The sequence below is a fragment of the Anopheles gambiae genome, chromosome 3, assembly GCF_943734735.2.
Source record: "Anopheles gambiae chromosome 3, idAnoGambNW_F1_1, whole genome shotgun sequence".
In the NCBI taxonomy this organism is placed as follows: domain Eukaryota; kingdom Metazoa; phylum Arthropoda; class Insecta; order Diptera; family Culicidae; genus Anopheles; species Anopheles gambiae.
The window spans coordinates 88,451,349-88,476,977 of record NC_064602.1 but is presented as its reverse complement, the minus strand read 5'-3'; the positions used below and the strand labels follow the sequence as shown (position 1 = coordinate 88,476,977).

Below are 25,629 nucleotides of genomic sequence, written 5' to 3'. Positions count from 1 at the left end.
TATTCAATTTGAGCGCATGTACACCCGTACCGGAACTGACGTGTATCGTGTATGCATTCAGTCGACGCATTATGAGTTCGCAATTATTTGTAATCCTGACTACTACAGCCCCGGCATCGAACCCGACTAAAGGGCAAAAAAAAACACGCACATCTCGAGGCTATCAATCAGCACAGCAGCAGCCGGGCCCAAAACTAACGCCGCGGGCACCTACAATAATCGAGAAAGTATGCAAACAGTGCACCGGACAGGATGTTTAAACTGGTATGTAACCTGATACAGCAGCAGGTGCATGTGTTTGTGCCGAGCGTTTTGAGTAATGGTGAGATTTATTTGAGTGTTATTGAAGGTACTTGCGAAGATTGCACTCGAGCAAACACAACATGCTCGGTGGTACCGTTTTACTACCGGTGGACATTCGGTGGAGTTCGAGTGGTTCGCTTGCCCCGTGCGATGATGCTCTGAGCTGCTGTACTGCAGCAAGTTACTCGGAAGAGGTTTGTGCTTTATTAACCCTTCAGGGGGTTTCCTGGTACCGGTCTTATACCAACTTACAGCGAGCCAAACGTTTTGCTAGCATCGTGAGAAGCTTCTGCTACGCGTTTCCATGCACGTTGGGAAATACGCAGGGAAGAGCTTAGACAAAGTTCTTACAAATTCATAGAAAAATTATATCAAGATTATATAAAATACTGTTCAAAATACTGATATTACACTTTTCAGGTAAAAAATCACGGAAATTTGGCATGTTTGTCTGAATTTTAAGGGTTTTGCTTACTACATTTGCATTGTTACCATGTTATGTAGAGTATTACATCCGAATTAATTGTTCAATTGTGTTAAAAGTTATATAAAAAACACAATTGTTCAATAATAATTTGCCCCATCAGGACAATTCTCTTCAAAAAGTGTCAAATTTGTCAATCTACGTATCTTCAAGTCACTTCCTTGGCGATAGCTGCACACTAAATAATGCCCTAACACTCTTCTCCAGTGGCTTAACAGCGCGGAACACATTAGAACAGTAAATGTGTCATACCCAATGAAATCAGGTTTGATCAGCTGTTCATCAGCTTCCAATACGTTGGCTCTGTATTCATTGGCATTGGCATAATACTCTACTTCTTCGGACTAATCCGTGCTGGATTTCTTGGATTTCTTCTTCGTGCTGGAACATTGGCTGATTTATGCCCTGTTATTCATAATATTCATCATTAATGAATCCTCAAAAATCTTTAGCAAAGCGTTAAGATGAATGTAAAAAAAAGTTTTATCCTTTGAGGATCTTACTTACTTACTTATCCGGCGCTACAACCGCTTTGCGGTCTTGGCCTGCCTCAGGAGTGTCCGAAACCGCTCACGGTCTCGCGTCTTCGTCTGCCAGTCCGTTATCCCGGCCTTAATGGCGGACGCCTCCACGTCATCTTGCCACCTCAATTTGGGCCTACCACGCCTTCTCTGTCCTTGTGCACGGCCTAGAAAGACTTTACGCGCTGGGTCGTCCGTTTCCATGCGTACAACATGGCCAGCCCACCGGAGCCTGGCGAGCTTGATACGCTGCACGACAGTGAGGTCGCCGTAATCTCGTATAGCTCGTCATTATACCGGCTGCTCAATTGTCCTTCCACACATACGGGGCCAAGTATCCTTCTGAGCATCTTCCTCTCGAACGCGGCTAAGAGGGTTTCGTCAGATTTGGACAGTGCCCATGTCTCAGAGGCGTATGTGAGTACCGGTACTATATAACTGCTATGTAGTCCCAGCTTCGTCCGTCGCGACAGGTTCTTTGAGGTGAACTGCTTTTTCCTTTGAGGATCACATTAGGGAAAACTCTTGTTTTACTCAGTCATTCAAAAAATTAATCACAGATGAGAGCTGTATGGAGCTCAGTTCGCAAGAATAATGGTTCACGCATGCATTATCATTTTGTGATTGTATTATTAAATAACTAATAATTTCACGTTACATTACACTCGATCTCCTTTTTGGAACACTTTTACCTCTTAGTTACCAATTCTGTTCGCATTCTGTTCTGTTCGTGTATTTGTTTCCTTTAAGTTTATCTTCCTAGCAATGATCATATTTTACTATTCTACTATTTATATTACTATAAGCTTGTGTTTTCATTTATATCTCTAGTTGAATTTCCATCAATTGTTATATTCTGGATTTAAACTAAACTTTAGTGAAACACTATTTTACGTTTTGGTGTCATATTTCACTTCATTTTAATGAATTGAAAAAATAATGAGTTCTTATTTAATAATTTCTTTTAATGAACTCCCTAGTCCTAACTGACTTGGGCCTAAGCCTACCGCACTGATGCTCCTTCGGTTGTTAACACTGATGATATCTTCGGGTAGATGCTGGTGATCGCTGACCCATGGGGTATGACACATTTTATGCAATCTCAGCATAAAATGTATTCTGCGACGTTTTGCTGTGCAGAACCATGGGAGAGTGCTACGACGATCTTGTGGTGTGGTTCTTACGACAGGAAGTAGACGTCTGCTTTGCTTCCGTTTTGGCTCGAACTACACCCTATGCGTGTAACATTACTGCATACATAAAACCTTTTAAAACCTGTAAACATCAAGGGCTAGATTTTTGAAAAACACGCAATTTATTTTTAAAAAAACACACTACCAAGTACAAAACGTTTCGAAAACCTCAGCTGTACTTCCTATACTATTGGTTCTGTTTCGCTTTCGCACCATCGGTCTGCTCCATCTGACCCGGTATCTTTAGCCACTGTTCGCACTTCTTCTTGGACGTTTCAATCTGCTCCCACGGTATCTCGTCCCGCGTCATCCAATCGAACCGCCGATCGTAGTACAGATCGTAGTGGGGGCCGGACGTCGGGAAGAGCTCGCGCTCATTCTCCGACATTGCGTCCAGCATACGCCACATCCCCGACATCGAGTCCGTCTCCAGCCCGCAGAACGATTCCTCCGACACGATCGCCCGCACGCGCCCCTTCTTACGCTGCTGCAGCGCCTGCTGCTGTTCGCGCCGTTTCTTCTCCTCCTGATGGTGCTGCAGGTCACACTTGCGCAGCATCTCGTCGATAAACGACCGGAACTTGGGGCTGAAATCGGTGGCCGCTTGCAGATCCACCGGACAGGCGGCACAACCGGAACCGCTCGACGTGCCCGCCGGTTCGGGTGCCGTTTCCTTCGCCTGCTTCCGGTGCCGGTTCTCGCCCGTCGCCATCAGCTCATCGTAAGCGCACCGGAACTCGGGTGTAAATTGATTCATTAGCAGCAGCTCATCCGTCTCATCCACGCCGGGTTTCTACGCAAAACAAACACGTGTAACCGGGGGGGAAATACGCTGTACCTAGCTGTCCAATGCATACCTTCTTGCGCTGATCCAACAGTATGTACGATTCATCCAGATCGGAGAACGGATCGGACAGGGCACTACACTCGGACGAATCGCCATCGGTTGGCCGGTTGCCACGTGGCATCTCGAGCGCAGACAGTGGGCGCAATATTTGGAAGATGTTTTCCGCAAACTGTTGGCGCACATCCGGATCTTCGCTCGTGATCGGAAACGCGTCCATTGCACTGCACGGTCAGCGTACGTTTGGTGCCGCCTGCGGTGCCGGTCCGGGAATGCTGGCCTACCGTGACCGCCGCTGTTTAAACTGTTGGATCGATAAGCATCCGACCTGGCGTTTGGTTGGCACTGCTGTGCTGTGTTCCGAATTTTTTTGGCGGGGTAGCACCATCGCGAAATGATAAACTTGACATTCCCCTTGCACTACTTTTCAGCGCCTTTTTTTGCAACGTGCCCGATTGCCCGTTAGCTGCGGTAGGTGGGTCTCAGGCCTTTTTTTGCAGGCAGTAGAAAGCGCATCGAACTAAAAGGGGGAGTCTCAGACTGGGACAAAGAACGAGTCGTGTTGAATTCCCCCCTCCTAAGTTAGGTGATGAGTAGATAGTTGTAGTAGTTCCCCCCTGTGAGTTTCCATGTTGCATGGTTCGGTATGAAACAAGAAGCGAATGACAACCTACGACAACACGATATCCCATCCCACGTGTACGCTTTGCTAAACGGGAAATGGGGTAGCCTTTGTTGTACTGTGCACTATCAATCTTTTGGTTCAATTATGAAGTTGTCGAAAGGCAGCAGGAATGCGATGACTCCCCATGTCACGTATCTTTTAGTGAGGAATTTTAGGAATGCTACTTATTTTATTCTATTTGAAAATTCTGTTTCTTGAAATTTGAACGAAAGTATTCAGGAGTTGAGTTGTAAAATCGGAGTTATTTACTTTTTTTTTAGACTGGTCGCAAAAAAAATCTTATTGAGGAATTATCGTTAGAAAACATAATAATTTTACTACGATCACTTAGCATTATCAGGATGGGTGAAATATTTATATAATTTTATCTTTTATGAGAGCTATCGAAATTAGTTTAATATATTAACAGCTTTTAACGTTCTTGTATTGAGGAACTGAATAATGCAACGGAACAAACCACAACAAAACTGTGGTAAAAAAATCAGGATTTAAACACACGCTTTCTGTGTTCGGAAGCAAAAAAGTTGTCACAAAACTATTTAAAAGTTACAACTGCGAAGAATCAAAGTCGTTATATACAGGCGGTCCCCGAGATACACGGTTATTGGGGACCGAAAACGGCCGCAAAATACCGCGTATCTCGAATTTCCGCGTAAGTCGAATCTCGTGATTTCCAGCCAAAATATCACTAATTTTCGTGCAATTTTGCAAGTAGGGGGTGGTTTTAGCCACCAAATTAATTATTTGATATGTTTCTAATGAATTGAACAGTTTTAAACCTTTTTAAATGGCATTTTACATTCGATCAACACGGAAATTATTTGGTATTTCACAATGGATGTGTCAAATCAGTACAATTTGCTCCAAGAACTGTCAAATTTTGAAAACCGCGTATCTCCGAATCCGCGTATAAGAGATACCGTGTATCTCGGGGACCGCCTGTACACAAATTAGCATGGCGGAATGCTATTGGTTCTGATTCAATTCAAAATATGAAATATTTCAAAGAGAATTCGTTACAGCCGTGAAAGTTTCAGTTAAAATATTTGTTAGCCTAATCAGGTGATTAGGCAAACAAATATTTTAACTGAAACCCAGCCTATCCAAGTGCCACAGATTAAGCATAAACGACTGGAAAATCAAATATCCATTGAAAACAAAGAAAGCAGCTTAGCTTCACTGTCCAAGCGCCACAGATTTAGCTAAACCGACTAGAAAATCAAAAATCCACAGAAAAAAAACGAAAAATCCATACCTTCACTAGTTCGCTCAATAGATAGCGCTTTGCAACTCATCACTATGTTGCTGTTCTTTTCTTGCAATGTGTTTCGCCTATTTTTATGTAATCATGGCCTATATTCCCTTCTATCTTTTCGAGCAAAAATCTATAAGAATGGTCGTGGTCGAATGGTCATATACAAAGGTATCAACACCAACGACCATTACTCAAATCTTATTTCCTTCATTTATGATGGTTATGATGAGGCTATCCCAGCAACAGATGTTGCCACCAGTTATTTTGATATTTTTTAATTGAATCAGTCATTTACCGTCTGCTAAACGAAGTCTTTAAAGATTCCTTTTAGTGGATTTGTGGCACTTGTGATTTTTAATGTATCGTGGTTTAGGAAGGTGAATTAACGCAAAAAAAACATGACATAAAATTTGAACAAAACTCTCAATATAAGAAACTTAAACTGTTTAAAACTTGGTTGTTGGTTAATTAACGGCTAATTGGTAAATCACTTTGTTCTTGAATCCCTTAATAGCAGCTCATTACTTATCTGCGCATGCTTTTGTCCCCTGGGTATTTAGGAACAATACATTGCTCCTTGGGATTGTTGCTTGGGAACCCACGGATGACATTCCGCAAGCAGACGCGAATTACCACCAGTGTGGCCAGATTATTTTGGCAGTTTTCAGTAGGCGCATCAAAATTTATCGGTAGTTTTCGGTAGGTTAAAACTCGAAACTTAACTCGAATGAAAGAAGTGAAAGCGAAAGAAGTGTTAAGCGGGATGGAGGGGGGGGGGGGGTACTAATGCGCAAGATGAAAGTTCCATTTCAAGAGAATATGCATCCTTTACCTAGGATATGGAACAAATCTAATCAGCGGTTACACAAATGAAGGTCTTTCTGAAATGTTGATCTGAAAATTGTACTAGAAATCCTAAGAAGGACTAAAAGAAGGACTAAGATGCACATTTTCTTCTCAATGGTGGCAAGTTCTTTTTCTCGGGCCTCCACGCGACCTTAGAGCCGCTGCAGTGCTCCATCGGATACGATTTTATCGTACGTGCTAATTAAGCTTAAACGACTGAAAAATCAAATGTCTGTTATTTTCGGAAGGATAAATGGAAAATCGGTAGTTTTAGGGCGGTCATCTGTGAATCGATAGGCATAAAAAAAATCGGTAGGAATACAGATAAATCGGTATTTCTGGTCACTCTGATTACCCCAATGTTTACATCCGCAGTTGACAATCAGCGTCGGTCTCGGTTTGCCCGCGAGTTTTTCAAAATCAGTCCCGTTCTCATTCAACAGGCGGTAGCATTACTGCTCTATTTTCCTATTCTGTGCCATTACGATCGCACCGTTCAGATGCACGATGGCGAGCTCGAGTGAATTTGATGATCCACAACCATCGACCAGCACACGCAAAGCGGTCTGTCCGATCTGCGACAAGTGGTTCCCGATCGCCGACATCGAGCAGCATGTAGACGAGTGTCTGACGATGACTCACGGAAACGATGGCAGTCCGGATGAACAGCAGCAACAACAGCCAGCCTCCAATACACCAACATCCTCGCAAGGGCCAAAGCGAAACTTTAGCATCTTTGAGCGCAGCCCAAAACCGGCAAAGCGCGGTCGAAATGAAAGCGCCCCGTCGGCACCTACCGTAACGTCCAGCGCCAAAGTGGAGCAACCGATCGAAATCACCAGCCTCGACACGGACGATGAGGAGGAACCGGCAGCAAGCGACAGCCAAAACAAAAAGCCCAAAATGATGGATCCAGCGCCAGCCGCTCGACCGGCACCGTCGTGCCCAAATGCGACCCCAGAATCGAACGTACCGCTGGCCGAACGGGTCCGTCCCTCGACCATCGAAGAGTACGTCGGGCAGGAGCAGATCATCGGGCAGAACACGATACTGCGCAAACTGTTCGAGCACGATACGATCCCGAGCATGATCCTGTGGGGCCCGCCCGGCTGTGGCAAAACGACACTCGCCAACATAATTGCCAACCGGTGCAAGCGGAACGTGGGCACGCTGCGGTTCGCCAAGCTGTCCGCCACGATGGCGGGCGTGGCGGAGGTGAAGGAGGTGGTAAAGGTGGCCAAGAACGAGTCGAAGTTTAATCGCCGCACGATCCTGTTCATGGACGAGATCCATCGGTTCAACAAGCAGCAGCAGGACATCTTTCTGCCGCACGTGGAATCCGGCACGATCACGCTGATCGGTGCGACGACGGAGAATCCCTCGTTCAGCCTGAACTCGGCCCTGCTCAGCCGGTGCCGGGTGATCGTGCTGGAGAAACATACGGTGGACAGCATGATGCGCATCATGGAGCGGGCGCTGCCCGAGTACAAAGCGGTCATGGTGCCGGCAAGCCTGAACAACAACGTGCCGGACCTGAGCAAGACGTCGTACGTACCAAGGTTAGTTGAAATTTCTTGAAGAACGCTTGCTAAGTGTTTAAAGTTACCTTCAAACGATGTATCTAAAAAGGAATTGCTGAAATAAGGTATTATAAGAAGAAATAACCAGGGATGTGATTAAGGACTTTAGCGAATACATTACGAATACGAACAGTTTCCCACGAAGCATTGAACATGTGATTCCATGGCTTGCTTAAATGAACCCAATTGATCGTTACGGCAAAAGAAAAAGAAAAGAACAATTGTGTTTAAAGTGAGTTTGTAAGACGTTTGTATATTGTCCCCCCAATATTGCCTGCTTGTAATAACGTTTTTTTCCAAATTCTTCATACTACCCTCCTCCCCTTGTAGGATGCTTGTACACGAGGAAACTATCCGATGGCTGGCGGAAACCTGCGACGGTGACGCACGGATCGGGCTGAACAGTCTACAGCTTGCCTTATCGAGTGCTGCCGCGCCGCCGCCCGCCACCAACGGCCGCTCGTTCACCGATTCGCTCATCACCGTCACGCTGGAGGATGTGCGCGAGGGTCTGAAGAAATCGCACCTGCTGTACGATCGGAAGGGCGACCAGCACTACGACATCATATCCGCGCTGCACAAATCCATCCGCGCCTCGGACGACAACGCCGCCCTGTACTGGGCGACGCGCATGGTTGCGTCCGGCGAGGATCCGCGCTACATCTGCCGGCGCATGGTGCGGATGGCGAGCGAAGATATCGGGCTGGCGGACGCGAACGCACTGCAGGTAGCGACCGCAACGCTGAGCGCCGTCCAGTCCGTCGGGCTGCCGGAAGCGGACTGCATCATCGCGCAGTGTGCGGTGTATCTGGCCCGCGCCCCGAAAAGCCGCGAGGTGTACGAAGCGTACAAGCGGTGCCGGGCATCGATCGACGGGTGGAAGGGCCCGATGCCGGGCGTGCCGCTACATTTGCGCAACGCGCCGACCAAGCTGATGAAAGACCTCCGGTACGGGGCCGGGTACAATCTGCTGCACAAGGACGAGTCGGGCCTAACGTACATGCCGGAGGGGCTGGAAGATGAGAACTATTTTTCGGAATAGTTCACGCCGTTGGGAAAGGGGCGTGTTAGACACCCCCACACGCTTGTTGTTCTTCTTCTGCCGGTATCTCATTTTCGCTGTAAAGTATTATTTCCTCCTTGTGAAGGGGGGACACGATCGATAACACTTATCCAACCAATTGCGTATTGGCGCTCCATTTACAAAATACAAAAAAGTAAAACACGTTTTCATTGTTTATAACACGTAGCTTTTTTTATTTCTGCAATGAGAGTTATCACAATATAAAAGAGGATCACCGAAGCATATCACACGCTGGCCGTCGATCGAGAGCGTTGATGACGTCCCCACTCATATCTCAATGATGTCAGAACGCTTGATGGAAAAGAAAATACAAAAAAAAAATATTGTTTGCTTAGTATTACAGAAATGTCATGCGCAAGGTAAAATATGGAAAAATGGTAGATGTTTCAGGGTTCAATTTTTCATAGACGGCAAGGAGAAAGAAACCGACTATGAAATCCGTCATTTAAGCTCAGGATCAATAAGAGCACAATTCATCAACGACTTTTTTTCATTACTGTTATCATAGAACAGCTGTCCTAGTACAGTGAACGGCAACCGATACGGTTCAAAGAGTGAAAACACTACTACACAAGTAACTGAGAAGATCCACAAGAATCGTACCATAAATTATAGCAAAAGTAAATGTGATCCATTATTTTCCTATCTTCCATCTATTGATGAAAAACAGTGGAATGTAATTCGCTTTTGTAAATACTGAACTACCGTAGACCACTCTCTTGATCTTTTCTGTTGTATGAATATTTAACAGAAGCCTGCTGATCAAGGAGTTTGTGATAATTTACCTCTTTTGCACAATATAAACCTCGTCAGATTCGACATTTTAACCAATATCGTTAACTGTTTCAATGTTTTTAATACATTGGCAGTGTATTTATTTTCAATTGGAAAACTTAACTCCTTAAAAAGGACGATGGACGAAAGAGACCGCAAGGTTGCCGACCGCTCGCACTAGGGTTTCTATGCTTCTAGGATAAATAATACGAATTTTTAGATACCTTTCATAAACGGAAGCCATATTGAGAGCTGATGATTTTCTTCCATAAAAAGTTAGCGTCCTCTCAGTCGCAGAAGGGCAGAATATCCGCGATTAATGATGGTAAGAAGACGATGATCACGGGACGACCTCCTGCGAAAGGAAAAGGAAAAAATCTCTTATTGTTGTTTCGATTCACTTGTTTTAGTTTTGAGGGTTTTTAAAAAAGCAAAAGCTTCAGATAAGCATTCCTAATCAAGAAAATTCATCTAATAAGAGGAGGAAGATAAGAATATTGTTCATCATTTACAGTTAAACACGCTCGTAAGTCGTCTTAAAATCATTTTTATTTCTTACCATTATTTTAATACAGCTGTTCAGTGAAGGATCGTCGACACAGTGCCAAACCAAGCAACGCTATGAAATGTGAGAAGAAAAAATCAACCGAGCATTAAAATTTGCGGACGAGAGAAGGACTACATTATAGCTGCTTGTTTCATCGAACTTTCAGTATGGTGCATGGTACAAGTAGAATCATAAAATAATTCATTCCACAATATAGGGTAAACCAATCATCATGAAAAAACACAGTGAAATGCGCAAAAAACTTTCCGGAGATTTGAATTTACAACAAATTATAGAAAATTAAGGATGTTTCTTACCTGTGGAAATAAGCTGTCCCCTCCCCTCCTTTTTCGAACTATTAAAAATGGCTGTTGCAACGAAAAACTTCTCGCAGGGCATCGCGTTGTGATTTCTGTAGAAAAGAATAAAAATTTAAACGTTAATGTTGCAGAGCGTAAGATACCCGACGAGCGAGTACTGCTGCTATGCGCGCAGCATAATTTAACTCAGTGTGGTGCATATTGAATCACTTATTCATTCCATGTTTAAGGGTATTGTGCTGTTTTATCCTCATAATATTTTATCATGCTGGCGATGATGGGTCCTTCTAGACATTTTAATATTTTTACTCGATTTTGCTTACCTTTTTCATCAATTATACTTAGCGAATTGTAATCATCTGCTGGTGGTGCCTGACCCATCTCCATGCTCGATGTGATGTACCTGGAAATAATGAATAATGATAAAATTAATATCCTGTTCCTAGGCAAAAACGCATTGCAGTGAGTTGCTTAAGATAGCCTTCAGTTAGTGGTGCATGATTGAAATAATCATCGGTTATCATGGTTTTTTAAGTCATGTGTCATCAACGCGAGGAATAAATCCTATTCGTTAAGTACATTTTAAAAGGCTTAAAAGGTAAAGCTTACCTGGTTGACATCGAATCCGATTGGAAAAACGTTAATACCAGAAATTAATCTGTTTAGGTAGCGTCCCTCCTAGCGGGAGAAGAAGATAAAGATAAAAAAATACATATTAGATATTTGGCAACGATAGTTATAAATGACTTATTAGAACTTTACTAGATTCAGTGTGGTGCATATTGAATCATTAATTCATTCCATAGTTAAGGGTATTGTGCTGTTTTATCCTCATATTAATCATCGCTAATCGCTTGCGATGGTTTATAATTAAGACATTTCAAAAATTCAACTCAATTTTACTTACCTAGTATCGAACGTAAGGCCTCGTGTATTAGAAAACTCGAACGCCATTCTCTTATCCTTGGAATAATCGCCTACGGAGGCCTGTATATTTCCATGCCGATTCATGATGTACCTGTGAATCAAGAATCATGAATAATGAATAAATTAATAACGCGTTTCTTGGTAAAATGATTTTAGATAGCGAATAGTAACAGCATTCAGTTAGTGGTGCATGATTGAAATAATCATCGGTTATCATGGTTTTTTAAGTCATGTGTCATCAACGCGAGGAATAAATCCTATTCGTAGAATTCATTAAGTTAATTGAACTTACCTTTTGGCAGTGCGCTGGATTCATGCCGCAGATGACGCCTTTACCCGCCGGATGTGACTAAAATGAAAGAACAAACAGCATCGGCTATAGTACGAGCACTATCAAGAATAGCAATGTAAAAAAGGACGCAATGTGGTCGAATAAATAATGCAGGCAGTATGCTTGAATTAAAGAGCGGGCAATAGCGGGACAAAGTTACGACTTGTTTTCAATCGTGCTTCCTCAATAGCATCAGCAACTGAAAAACACGCGGAACGCACATGGAGTTAGCCAAACATAACCTAACAATGTACAACAAAGTACAAGACCAAACAATGTCGGTACCATTCAAGGAGCAATTTAATTGCGGGAAAATCACAACGCGGTAATTCTGAACTAGTTCAGAGAAAGCGAAATACTACGATTAATTTAAGGATTTACCTATAAAAACATTCGAACTTACCACAAGCCGCCAGCCGGGTGTTGGGAACCACACTACCACATGGTAGACGGAGCTTGGAGCTCATATTTTTCAGTAAAATTTCATTACAAATACACACGCAACTAGCTATCGCTTGGGTTTTAACGTTGCTCTAGCTAATTTAGTAAGATTATTGATCATTTTGATAAACTTTTATAACAACAACTTGGCAACTTCCGTGGTGTAATATACGAAAACGTCCTTCTCAGTCGAGGGCGCAAGAGAAAAGAACATTTACGGAAAGATTTGACATGAACAATACATGAATCCGGCAGGCAGGGAAGCCGAGGAGGTGCCGAAGCTGGCCGAACATTTCAAAGTCGACCAATCTGTGAATGTCGACCATTTGACAGGCGTAGTGCTAAATTTTGCATTTTTTGTTTTATTAATTATTTTCAGCACTAAAATGGTTGAAGAATTCGTTTAATAATTATATATTTATTAATTATTTCCTCGAACGGAAATGTAAAATATAGACACATAAAAATAACATTTAGCACAAATTGATCCGTACTAAAACCGTGCGCGGCGTTTATAACGTCACGTTCCATACTGCAAGTTCGTTATTTCGTTGGATCTTTTGTACGTTTAAAATTGTTTTTCTGATCTTACTACTGTGTACAATACACTATCAGTTTCATAAAGTTATCCACCTATTAACGTTTATCTGTCCATTGTTTCGCTCCCTGCCAATAATTCTTCCCACCCAACCTGTCAACCTGCGCATTTCACGCGCCATGGCCACGGGGTCGCTCCCACCGTACGACGGGGTGACTGCAACGAAGAACAAAACTACTTTTTGTTGTTTTCCACTGAAGTCTCTCGCCCGACACATTCGTAGTTCTTTGGAAAACGCAGCGCCCTGTTGGCTCGTTCCGCGATCCCGTTTTTTTTGCGTAAGCTCAGCTGCAACGGAGACGAAACCGAGAACAAACCGTGCAAAGCGGAACGCGAACGCAAGGAAGCGGAGGAATAGTTCAAATTTGTTTTTTCAACCACCTCGACATATACCGAACGAGGTAATAGAAATCGAGGGGCACCAGAATCGAAAGTGCTACTTGTCGTGGTCGTCGGATGCCGTGGGGAGAGGGATAGGGTGTGCGTGTGTGTGAGAACAAAACTTCCCATTCTGCTGCTGGTGCTGGTGCTGGTGCTGCTCCCATCAAAGCAACCATTTGGGGCTGAGTTTTGGTTTCGGGAGTGTCTTTACTGCTGTGAACGCGAAACGCGTAGGGGCGCTCGAAGAAAGTCGGCATCGAACTCAGGTCCGCTCCGAAGCAAAGTAACTAGCAAAATAGAAGAAAAAAGAAGAAAAAACGGAATCCTTTCACTCCTGGCCTCTCGCTCTCGCCGTGGAATGGGTATGTGTGTGTCTGTGTGTGTTTGTGTCAAGTGTGAAAAATTAGCTCCCCATTATCGCCACCAAAGCGGGATCGAGGAAGCAAAAAGTGTCCGTGCAATTGCGTCAAGAAAAGGAGTAGCAGTAGCAGCAGCAGTGCTAGAAACAAAAGCAGAAAAAACAAGTAAAACGAGTGTCGGTGTGCGATGTGTGCCGTGTTCAGGAGTAGTGTAGTAGAGAACGCAGGCACACATACACAACACTCCCTCGTTCGTGTCCGCAAAACAAAAGGGTTGTAGGTGTGCAGCGGATTTGCGCACAGGGTGGGGTGGTAGGGTGGGGCGAAGTCTTCTCCGTGAGAGGAAGAATATGTGTTTTTTTTGTCCCTTCTACTACCACCACAACCACCCGACGGTTAAAAGTATTTCGTTGCTTCATGTGTGTGTGTGTGTGTGTGTGTCTGTGCCGTGCGCGCGATGTATGTGTGTGGAGTTTTGTGTCGCACATCGGAACCGGAAAAAGGAAACGGACGTAACAGCAGGTGTAGGATGGGAATGTGAAAGACACCGGAGAAGGGAGTGGGGAGGCGGGTCGGGGAGGGGGGAGTCGTACGGGAAGGAAACGGGAATTGGCAGAAATGGCACGTAAATCACACTCACACACACATACACGCACGCACGCGGCGATGCATTTCGGTGTGCAACTGTAGTACGAATGCAACTGTCCCCACTTCACACTTCATCCCCTCACTCCTACCCGTATCGTTGGGGTTACGCTTTTTTTTGCGGTGCGCTGGTGGCCACTTACACTCACTCTGCAGTTAGAAGGGAAGTAAGGTTCAGGCAGTGTGAAAAATTTCAACTGTTTCTAACAAAACTCTTTCAAGCTAGTTTGAGGTTGGCACAACATGTGTAAAATAGTTCAATTACATTGATTATATCGAATTCGGCACCAAACGCAGGAAAAGGCAAATCTTATATAATATTTGGCTCTGGATAAATGAAGCTTTAAAGTAAAGAAATTGTTGCTTTATTTTGCTGATTTTAAAAACACAATTGGTTTGGTGACGCAATTCATATAAGATACTCTGTTTTCTAGTTCATCAAACGATTAGAATTTGATACAGGATGGTAGAATAAAACATATTGGAAATATTGCTACAAATGTTGAATGCCCTTTGCCCTTTGTAAACAAAATGTTATAGAAGGCACATGTGGATTTTTAGGGCAATTTGTCCCTTAACTTCAAATAGTTTATTCTATTTTCAACAATTTAAACAAACGTTTTAGAATTTACACGTTAATATCAGTAGAAAGGCAGAGCAACGCTTATGCTCTTTACACTGTATGAAGTCTTTTATGAGTTCATGTGTTAGTTCATTCGAATAGTTGAAAATGCTTCACACGAAATTTGACACTTCAACAGAAAACAAAATATTTCTATAACATTTCACATAATTGGAACAGTTGAAAATTCACAAAAACCCTCAAGCACAATGGCCTTGGTATCTTCATTTTGTTGATGTTTGACACACCCGGAAGACGATGAGCAGTTTTTAAAAAAAATATTTATTCAATAAGAAGCATTTGAGTAGAACGGTTTGACACTTCCCCCCATTTTCTGTGTGTTTGTGAACTTGAATAGGAAACAACCATGAACCGTGGACATCCTTAAACATTAAATCGATTCGTTGCGCTTTTGATGGACCCATCAAGCCGCCTTCTTCTCCTCCATCTCCTCTGCAGCCATCGAGCTGATCGTAATTGTAGTCCGTCGTTAAAGATACAAGCCCAATATATTTCACTTTAAACCACCACCACCTGCTAAGAGTTATTACTCCCACGTGACTGATTAAACAACCGATCCTTTCGTTCTGCTCTCTAACACACTCACACAAAAATCTCGCCAATCCACCTCCATTTGCAGTGAGTGTCCGTGTGTCCTTCGCTCAACAATACGACCAGCTTCGTCTGCCGGCCACAGTGATGTTGTGAAGTTTGCGAAACCCAAGTGCGCGCGCCACGACAGGGTCAAGAAGGAAAAGCCCTGCAAAGTTACCGTAGCCTACCTCTGATGGTGGCAAGAAAATTGATCACAGCAACTCGTTCGTTTTGCGTTTGTGCCTGTGTACACACACACACACACACCGAGTGATACAAAATTTGATCGATCGAAGCAAGTGAAGCGCAAGCAATAACAAGTGCAAGTGTGTTTGCGTTTGTGTGTAAGTGTGCGGCCATGTGTAACAAATGATAACGCAAAGTGTTGCCACAATTTAACGACACCGACACGGGGAAGCGCTGCTGCCTTCATTTGCACACCCTTCTTTGTTTCTGTTTTTGCGCGCGAATCATCATATCGGAAATTTTGAATATTTAATTTTCATCAACGAAAAAAGAACCTAAAAAATTGCAAAAACGAAGGCACATCTTCAAGAAAGGAATTCAGGAAGCACAACAACGACCAAGAAGCTCATCAACACATCATCCGTCGCCGGAATATCTTTACGTATATATATTTTTTTTTATTTCGACATTGTTTATCATTCCCCGAACCTTTGATTGCTGCTGCCCCCCACCGGTCAGCAATAACGGCCCCTCGCAGTGATCAGTTCAGGTAAATTTTACGATAATATTTAGCCAATCACTTCACAACTACACATTCTCACAAGCTTAGTTTATTATACGCTTTTACTGAAGAGAGAATCTTATCTTTTTATTATTGGGCATCAGCTGCCAAAACCTTATTTTAATAATGGCCCGACGGATCCCGATGGGGTTCGATCAACCGGACGATCATCCGATGCGTATGACGAGTCGTCGCTGTTACCATTAAACCACCACGCTGTCTCGACCTTTGATACGTTTAAAATGCTATATATTTGATAAATCTCTGTATGTGTAAAATTCGGCTTGGAATTTGAATTCGTTTCAACATAGTGCTTCATAAAAATATCCAAATTTGAAGATAAAATCCCTATATCAAGGTTCTAATTGATCGGACGTGCATCAATTACGATACTGAAAGTGTACAAATTTCTTGATTTGTTTAGCTAAAAACAAAGGCAAAATCTACATAATTTCCCTAAACACAGTGTTACTATCAATATCAACGTCCATCTCATTCCCAATCGAATGATCGATCATCTTATCGAGCCGGTGAGATATGTCATTTGTCTCGTACAAGTAGGTCAAACTGCAAGTAGGTCGTTGAATGATTGAGGTAAAACAGAGAATGCAAATATTTGAAAGCCATCGAGACACACACACTCGTCATGAGCCTTTTTCTTGTGCTGTCTGATTGAGAGGATTCGAACACAAAAAAATAATAATTAAGAAACCACTTCGTCTCACAAACTCGTCGGTCTGTATTTGATCTTGTTTTTCCTTCCCACCAACTGGTTGATTTATGAATGGAAATAATTCATAAAATCCATCTTCCCCGTACAATCACGTATTTGTGGCGACATATTTGTGTGGACAATCGACAGTGTGGACGTAGTCGTCCCCTCCCCACCGCTGCTCCCAAACTCGTTCTCCTACGTTCTTATCAGCCGGGGATTGATTATGCGCAAGTGGCTTAAAAAAGTATTAATTTAAAGAATTTGCCACTGGCGGGCGATACGCGACGATCTCGGCGGCTCCGGGTGCAATTTGTCTTGTGCATCAGGCGCTTTTCAGACGTGTTTTTTGTGTGCGCACCGACTGCATACATCTCCTCTGCCTGCAGCTGGCACTGCATTGCGTTATGGTGGTGCGCTGTGAGTGCTCGTGAATGCTGAGTGTATTTGTTGTGTCTTTGAGCACGGGCATGATTCTGGTGCTATTTCTTATCGCGCACGATCGGCAAGGGTGATTGGAAATGGTCATTGACTGTTGTTGATGGACGTACTGCTTTTGCTTTCTAGTGGATTAAAAAGGTTTACATTTTCGTGTCGCATAGTGCATTTGTTTGACATTTTAGCTTGTATATTTACGATTTAGTGCATCATTTTCACATTTACTGCATACTATTTATTAAATACATAATTACTAACCTAGCCATTAGCCGGTCTCGTAGTACAGTCGTCAACTCGTACGACTTAACAACATGCCCGTCATGGGTTCAATCCCCAAATAGATCGCGCCGCGCCATACGTAGGACTGACTATCCTGCTATGGGGGGGATCAATTAGTCACTGAAAGCCAAGCCCACAAGTGGGTACAGGCAAGCCTTGACCGACATCTGTTGTTGAGCCAAAGAAGAAGAACCTAGAGCATTTCTAACCTTCACCGTGGGGTGGTTTTTCTCATTCCTTGTTGGCAGAACCGATCCGGTTTTGAAACAATCATTATTTTGCGATACATTTTTGGTGCCGCGTAATTATGCGTTAAAATAGCCGCACACATACACACACAGGCACAAGCACAACCTTCCTTATAAACAATTCCGCACGCGTGTACCGGGTGATGTATGTGCGGTGCGAAAAGATCCGTTTAGCCCCCTGCAAGAAGGAGCAAAACCACACGCTTAATACACGCGCAGTATCTCTGTTACTCCCCCTGTGTAGAGGGAACGTTTGCGCCATCGCGACGGCTTTTCCCACGTAAACTACCCTAACAACAACTCCCGCCCCGAACCCATTTCGAACCAAAAACCGTTGTCGGGTTTTCGTGAGTCAAAATTTTTGCAAGGCCGTGCGATTCGTTTTGCTTTTTTTTATTTTGGCTCGCTGGGGCGATGAGTGCGTGCTTGGGAGGATTGCGCCGCGGGTTTCCTTTTGCCTCCGAGAAGTTCAAGTGCTGTTCAAGACTAATTTTGATCTCTCTAAACCCGAACAGCATTGCGTGCCGTGTTCTGTGAGGTTATGTATGCGTGTGTGTGTGTGTGTGTCTGGGACTAGTGTGCCGAAGACGTCATGACGTGCACTACCTTCTATTTGCGTTTTGGGGGTGTTTATGTAACAGGAATGATTATGAAAAAGTGACCTGGTTGCGCTTGATACGGTAGTCGTGTAGCAATATTCCAATCGCTTTTTGGGTTCTACTGCTGTGCAGGGTGGGGTTGAGCATCTGCTCCAGGCAGTAGTGCGAGTTTGAGCGAGCGGAGTTTATGATTAGCTAGAAATACCAAAACTATTTGCAAATGATTCAAAATATTCAACTTCAATAACTTTGCAAAGTGTCTTGATTACTGGTTTGAGCAATTTTTTTTAACTTTCATAGCTAAATCAACGAATCTGTATGGTTATGATCGTACGTTCAGCACGGATGGCTCTATGGTGTCATGCATAAGGTACAGGGTTAACACGCGACAAGTCGTTAGTTCAATTCCAATCCACATCGGCCGATCGTGTAGCGGGTCTCCTAGTGTGATGGCATGTAAAAGTCTCCTTATGTTGACAGACGATTTGACAGATGTCAACGAGATTTTAAGTATACAACAAAGTCTATATAGTACAGAGGTCGAGTCGTCCAGAACATTTGATCAAAAAGCGTGGGAAAGTTTTGACAGCTGGATGAAAAAGCTTCAATAGTTTCATCGTAGCATACATTGAGGTTTTAGTTGTTGTGCATGCAGTGGTCTGAAAGCAATTTCGGCCATTTTTACAACGTTTGTTTGTAATATTGTACTTTAAAAAGTTGACAAATATCAAGAAAAGATAGAATTATAGTGAAATTATCAATTACAACGAGATCAGTGCCCGAAATTACGACGAAATCTTATGCAGCTCAAGAGGGTCAAAGCTAAGAGGCCAGATTTCTGATTGTGGTCATTTTTAAGTGATGAATTACTGAAAAAACTACTCCATGCCACGTTCATGAGAAAGAAATGTATAGTTAAACTAAGTTTTGAGCACAAAATGCACAATTAGCCCTAAAAATTGTATGGTTGTTTGGAATCGTTTGTGAACGCTTTTTCATCTAACTGTCAAAAATAAGCTTTCAAAATGGTGGACCAAAATCGAGCTATGCATCGACCTCTGTATTATATGGACTTTGGTATACAATAAGAGTCAATTCGTGTGTCACAATAGTAGCCAGATCATTGTTCTGCTATCAAAACAAGGCAAAAATTTTAAGTCAATTTAGCATTTGAGCTTTATCAAGGACCGTAAAGATATCAGGTCAAGTTATAAGCCCGTTTTGACAGCTAGGTGGAAGAAGATTCGACGAAGAAAGCTGACAGTTATTTTTCCGCGTTTGGCGAACGCTTCAAGTTCTCGAAGGAAAATTTCCATTTTAAATCACGGGCAGTGTTCTAATAAACTAAAATATTCACCCAACTTGATCTCCACCAAATATTGACCATGCAAAACGTAAACAATCCATCAATACATATACAAGCGGAAAACCATCTGTCAAAATCGGAGCCCAGGGGGGGATCGCCAAAACCGCTATAACTACACCTCATTATACATTCCACCTTGAGCTTTATCTGTTATTGGGGCCCTCGAACGTTACTTTTGAACGTCACTTTTTGACAGGACGGGTGATAACTTTGGCTCAAACAGGCTTTCTGGTAGCTTGACGATGACATAAAACACTGTTAAAATCTTCATTCAGAAGTAGAAGCGATAAAAATCAGCCTTCTAAATACATACACCTTGGGATAAGCCCACCTGTGTATTATACCCACTTTGATAGCTGCTCTAAACACTGCTATACAATGCAAACAGCTGACAGGCTGAAACTTAAGCCTACGAAATTAAAACGAAAAGGGCCCGCGTTCTCTTGTGTCCAATATCCTTTCAGTTCTCTCTCTCTCTCTCTCTCTCTCTCTCTCTCTCTTGTTGGCCTGCTCACGATAGAGCACGTCGATGTGACATGGCCCGGTCAACAATTATTCTCCAGGATGCTCGGTCCTTGGCTGCAGCCTCCCATCCATGTAGACACCCGATCTCTGTCAGGTCTCGCTTCACCTGGTCCAGCCATCGAGTTCGCTGTGCTCCCCTTCGCCTTGTGCCGAACTGGGAATCGCTGTGGAACGCCTTCTTGGTTGGGCATGAGTCCAGCATCCTCATGACATGCCCCAGCCTTCGAAACCATCAGGATGCTCGGTTCGCCGTACAGCTCAGCAAGCTCGTGGTTCATCCCTCTCCTCCACATTCCATGCTCGAACACACCGGCAAAGATCATCCGAAGGATGCGTCGGTCAAACACAGAGCGTTTGCATCCTCCGAATGGTCCAAGGCACATATCCATAGAAGACCACAAGGCGAATCAATGTACGATATATCTCACATTTCGTTAAGTCTCAAAATCTTCTCGATATCAGCAGTCGGTGGAAGCCCATAGTATGCCCGATTCCCCTGAACAATGCGTCTCCGGATTTCACTGCTGATGTCGTTGTCTGAAGTAACGTAGCAAAACTCCTTTACTACAGGTGGTCTGAGTCACCGGCAAGCAAGTACTTCGTCTTCGTCGCATTGTTTCCCAATCCAATTCTTGCTGCTTCGCGTTTGAGTCGGGTGTACGCCTCACACACCTTTACTGTTATCCTGCCAATGATGTCAATGTTATCCGCGAAGCCAAGAAATTAGAGAGACCGGTAGAGGATCGTGCCACGGATGTCGTCTAGCCCCACGCCTCGAATGACACCTTCTAGAGCGATATTAAACAGCAGACAGGAGAGTCCGTCACCTTGCCTCAGACCCCTGTGAGATTCGAACGATTCCGACGTCAAGTTCGACACTCTCACTTTGCACTGCACCCCGTTCATGGTGGCCTCTAACAGCCGGAGCTTGACGATGACATAAAACACTGTTAAAATCTTCATTCAGAAGTAGAAGCGATAAAAATCAGCCTTCTAAATACATACACCTTGGGATAAGCCCACCTGTGTATTATACCCACTTTGATAGCTGCTCTAAACACTGCTATACAATGCAAACAGCTGACAGGCTGAAACTTAAGCCTACGAAATTAAAACGAAAAGGGCCCCATTGATGGTAAATAGTTTCAACAATTTTGCAATTTCATGTAAAAGTTATGTGTATTATTACAAAAAACCACGTTACTCCATGAGCTACATTTAACCATTAAATGAGTCAATATTATTTGCGGCTGTTTGCTAAGCAATCGGTTGCCTGATAACCCCAATTTGGTCCATTATTTTTACGCTACTGCGCACGAAGTTCAAACTTAATTTTTTCTTTAAAAAAACTTCATGTTTTTTGCAATACAAACGCCCGACGCCCGAATTTAACGACGAGATCACCAGCCGCCTTTCCTGCACATGCCTTTCAGCAATCCGCTTAGCTTGTCCAAATGGCGATTGCTTTTTTGATGTAATGTGGATTAAACTTCGATTAAACGTGTCAAACCTAAAGCGCACAACACACACACACACACACACACACAAACTGCTCACTAAACGATCACACGCTACTGCCGTCTTCAAAGTTGAACGGAATTGGAAACAGTTCGGTTGATTTCCACCTCCTCCATTGGCTAGCTCTAGGCGCACGAAGGAAGAGCCGCCCGTTTGGTGATGGAAAGCGTGCGGAAGAAAATTTGGGAAAACATTCCACCAGCCGCACACACACACACACACACACCGAAACGGCGGATAAATGCGATTTTGTACGCTTTCATTCCGGTGGAAGTTTTCCGCTAGGAGGGTTTTTTTTTCTCCTTTTTGTGACTTATTTTTCACTTCTTTTTTTCCAATTTGATTTGTTGTCACCTTTGCCATTACATTCCATTTGCCTTTTTCCGCCCGCCAGTCAGATGGTGGAATGTGTATGTATGTGTGTTTGTGTATGTTTTGGAATTTGATGTCTGTTGATTTCTTAAATTGGAGACTTGTGATTATTATTTATATAGCTCTTTTCAGCTTTTTTTAGGGTAGTGAGTCATTAAAACATTGCCACTTTCTGTTTGGCGTACACTCTTTTTGTAGATTAATTAGTTGTATCTTTTTCTGTAGTATCTCTTTACTGTGCGCTTTAATGTGACTTTTGCGTGCATATGTTGTGTCAGGTGGCTACCTTTTTTGGGGGAAATGCGGTATAATCGCACAAGTTTGTGTGTCTGTATCTTTTCCCCTGCCTGCTTGCATGACGACAGTTTAATCTTCTAATCGTTGGCGTTTTCAATAATTCGCCTTCTGCTTTCCGGTTCCGATCGGTAAAAATGAAACCAAACCAACGAGGGGGGGGGGGGGAAGCGAGTGTGTGTGTGGCCTTCTCCGTAGTAGGACTCGAGACAAGGTCGTGACCGCTCGGAAGGAACTAGTTTCTATTCCGTTATGGCTACGGTTTAAATCAAATTAAGTACGGAAAAGGCGACAACCCGTGGAAGTGTTCGTGTTTGGTGTGGGTTGTTCGTTCCCGTTCTGATTCGTCCTAGAACTTTGAGATTATGGGTCATTAGTTGTGTCTCGTTTTTTGTAGTTGATACAACTAATTGAACCCTCGCTTCAATGAATCTAATCAAAAGAGTTTGATTCGCTGCAAAGAATGGACTAGATTTGTCGTAGTTCGAGCTTTAATGGCAGTGGAAGATGGATTAGTCATCTTGAAATTATGTTGGGGATGATCCTCAGGGTAATTTATTCAGAGATTTCTTAAGGCCGGGCTACATTGATCGTACTCGCAAGCGTAATTTTGATTTTCACTAGCGCATCTGGCGGCAGCTGACCGAAGCATTTTGCTAAACAACTTGAAGCCGCTTCAGAAAATATGTTATTTTTCCTTGTTTTTTACTATAACTGGACTAGAAAAGCTATACAATTGATAGATGAATATGGTGTTCACGTATTTCAGCCATTTTCGCATCGAAAAACGGTGAAAAAACAACTTAAATTTGAGATCCGGCACGACCATTACCTTGATGACCAAAAAAAGCTTCCACCAGCCGCCACCAGATGCGCTAGTGAAAATCAAAATTACACTACGGAGTACGATCAATGTAGCCCGGCCTTTAAGTTGAATGTTTTCAAATGATCGAAGACATTTTGTTTTAATTGTCTTAGGAGAATTATAAAGGGATTTTCCCCAGAGTTCTCTCGTGTCAATATCATTTCAGTTAGTATTGCAAAATGGGACATATTATTCATAATAAACTCTACTTCAGAATCATCGTTCATTTGAATAAGGATCAATGTTAGTGCATTAACTTCTTCATTGAATGTATGCTCTCTCAATTTCTTCAAATGTATGCTTTATCGGTGCGCTGTCAGTCTGTGTGGATTCATGGATGATTATTATGTTCCATCGTTGCGGTCAATTGGTCGTGAGCAGAAGAAAAAAAAAAACAAACCAACCACCAGGGGTCAGCGTGAATCGAATGAAGCTGGGCGGGTGTCTCACACATGCAATTGAACTAATTGACCTCGGGAATTAAAATGTCCCCAGTTGTCATGCACCTTTCGGGCGCTTCGGGCGCTTCTTCATCTGCTGGGTCACTCCCGGAGAGAGGGTTTTTGCTGCCACTGGTGGTTGCCAACGATGACTAATCATGTTCTTCTCTGGGCAAGCAGCTGTGTGAGTGTTGTTTTTCCTTCCAATCCAATGACGTACGGTTACAGTTGATAAGAATTAATGAAGGGTTTCTCGTTCCATTATGTGTGAAAAGTATTCAAACATTGTTAGGGTGGTGTGTCGAAAGATATCATGTGAAAGATGTATCCTCACTCCATGAAACATTTGTTAGTAATAATTTAATTAATTCACCTCACGAACTTCACACACCCCACGGATGTCGGTGGGTAGTTGTATTGATTGGTCGTCGTTCGGTTATGAATGGTTTAAAACCAAAGACACCACTAGCACAGTTTGCGGCATACGTGGTCTGTGTGCAATAGTGTGAGAACCTACATCTTCCTGTTTTGCACAACCAGAATCCGTTATGATCGTTTGGGGGGGATGATGAACAATCAACACCCCCCACCACATTCCTTAAGACATGCTACGGCAACCTGTACCCAGGCCAGAACAGAGAGGGCTCATGATGATGCTCCACCACCGGGGGAGGTCCCGTTTTTGCGTCCCGTGCTTGTTCAGGAGGAGCGGATATTCGGTTAACTTTCCGGGCACGTTTGTTGCTGGCTCAGGGTTAGCATAAAACCATACACACACAGCAGGCACATAATGCCACTGGGTCACCGGTCGTTTTTTCGTGCACTCAGCTGAAGTCTGCAAAACTCATTTAAGCCGTACGACGGGAGTTGGTGCCCATTTTTTGTTGTGCCGTTTCCTGGGGGAACTTTGTCAGTGTCAAGCTAACGCTTCCGTTCTGGGGAACAATTCGGATGTTGTTGGTTCGGGTCGTAAGCATGTTTTATTCAATCTTCCGAGGGCCGATCCATCGTCCTTCAGTTCCTTGGAAAGGCAAATCTTGTTAGGATTTAAGATGGATGCCGAACTATATGCCTTCTGTAGGTTTTGTTAATGGCTTTAGTAGAATACCCTTAGTTGCACGCGCTCTAAGATGTTTAGTATTGTATTAAGTTTTATTTTTTTCTGGGAATTAAATTGAATTTCATACTTAAATTAACCTCTCTTCGTGCTCGTATCGATTGCACGTATGTCAATCACTATTGGATATACAATTTTCTGCACCTGAATATCCTGGGTGTGTTAATATGAGAGAAATTCAATTTCCCACCGTCAAGCTGCGCGTTGACGTCCAGAGTGACGTCCGGCATTAGTGACACCTTGCATATGCAATCTCCCGTAGTTGCAATCAACAGGTCACGTTGCACTCTTGCTCGAGTGCTCTACAAAATTCCGGTATGGTAATAACTAATCCACCGTACTTATTCGGGCGGAGAAATACCTTCAAAAATAACACCGGTTCGTCCTTCCGGTGCTGCTGGGAGCTGCGGCAGCTTTTCGGTGGACGATTGTGATGCATTTGTGCAAATGGAGCAATTCCAGACACAGCTGCCATGCACTTGCCATCTCTGTCCCCCTCTCTCTCTCTCTCTATCTCCCTGGATGATGAAGAATACATCCAGCTGGCTGCTGTGGAGCTTGTTGTTGAGTTAGTGGTTCCGCATCGGTGTTTTTTGTTTCTTTCCCCCCGTTTTGTTTTTTTGGACCTGTCGGAATAAATAAATGCGGTTGATTGATGGGTGGCACGGCAGAAGAATACATGGCAAAGGGGGGAGGTTCTCTGGCGGCGGAATGCTGCCATCCGGAAGTGATGAACTTGTCTGGCGCGCTAGGCTTTTTAATTTGTCTATCTTC

At 43.5% G+C, this 25,629-nt stretch overlaps 3 protein-coding genes and 1 long non-coding RNA gene across 9 annotated transcripts in view; 2 read left to right on the top strand and 2 right to left on the bottom strand.

Annotated features, from left to right (window-relative positions):
- Positions 1 to 1,994: 1,994 nt before the first annotated feature.
- Positions 1,995 to 3,604, bottom strand: LOC5667978 (uncharacterized). Its single transcript, XM_001689243.2, has 2 exons — positions 3,359 to 3,604; positions 1,995 to 3,294 (listed from the first exon to the last, which is right to left on the bottom strand). The coding sequence occupies exons 1-2, from the start codon at positions 3,563 to 3,565 to the stop codon at positions 2,689 to 2,691; spliced, it is 813 nt and encodes a 270-aa protein (XP_001689295.2). The 5' UTR covers positions 3,566 to 3,604; the 3' UTR covers positions 1,995 to 2,688.
- A 2,885-nt stretch (positions 3,605 to 6,489) lies between these two features.
- LOC133394101 (ATPase WRNIP1-like) lies at positions 6,490 to 8,954 on the top strand. The gene is made up of 2 exons (XM_061662960.1): positions 6,490 to 7,690; positions 8,042 to 8,954. Exons 1-2 carry the CDS (start codon positions 6,639 to 6,641, stop codon positions 8,751 to 8,753), a joined length of 1,764 nt encoding a protein of 587 aa, XP_061518944.1. The 5' UTR covers positions 6,490 to 6,638; the 3' UTR covers positions 8,754 to 8,954.
- Positions 8,939 to 12,773, bottom strand: LOC4577483 (uncharacterized). 2 transcript variants are annotated; one of them, XR_009766601.1, is made up of 9 exons: positions 12,098 to 12,773; positions 11,656 to 11,712; positions 11,344 to 11,454; positions 11,046 to 11,114; positions 10,760 to 10,839; positions 10,434 to 10,528; positions 10,129 to 10,188; positions 9,794 to 9,924; positions 8,939 to 9,086 (listed from the first exon to the last, which is right to left on the bottom strand). It is a non-coding gene; the product is annotated as an uncharacterized LOC4577483 (long non-coding RNA). The 2 variants fall into 2 exon arrangements; XR_009766600.1 differs by having other exon boundaries at positions 8,939 to 9,924; positions 12,098 to 12,364.
- A 219-nt stretch (positions 12,774 to 12,992) lies between these two features.
- Positions 12,993 to 25,629, top strand: part of LOC1280976 (sarcolemmal membrane-associated protein) — a 32,972-nt gene continuing 20,335 nt past the window's right edge. For 2 of the 5 annotated variants that reach the window (XM_061662958.1, XM_061662956.1), the window contains exons 1-2: positions 12,993 to 13,134; positions 15,381 to 16,070. The gene's annotated coding sequence lies outside the window, so the exon portion shown is untranslated. Of the gene's footprint in view, positions 13,135 to 13,336; positions 13,477 to 15,380; positions 16,071 to 25,629 lie in introns of those variants that run through there. The other 3 variants (XM_061662955.1, XM_061662954.1, XM_061662957.1) reach the window with 2 other exon arrangements.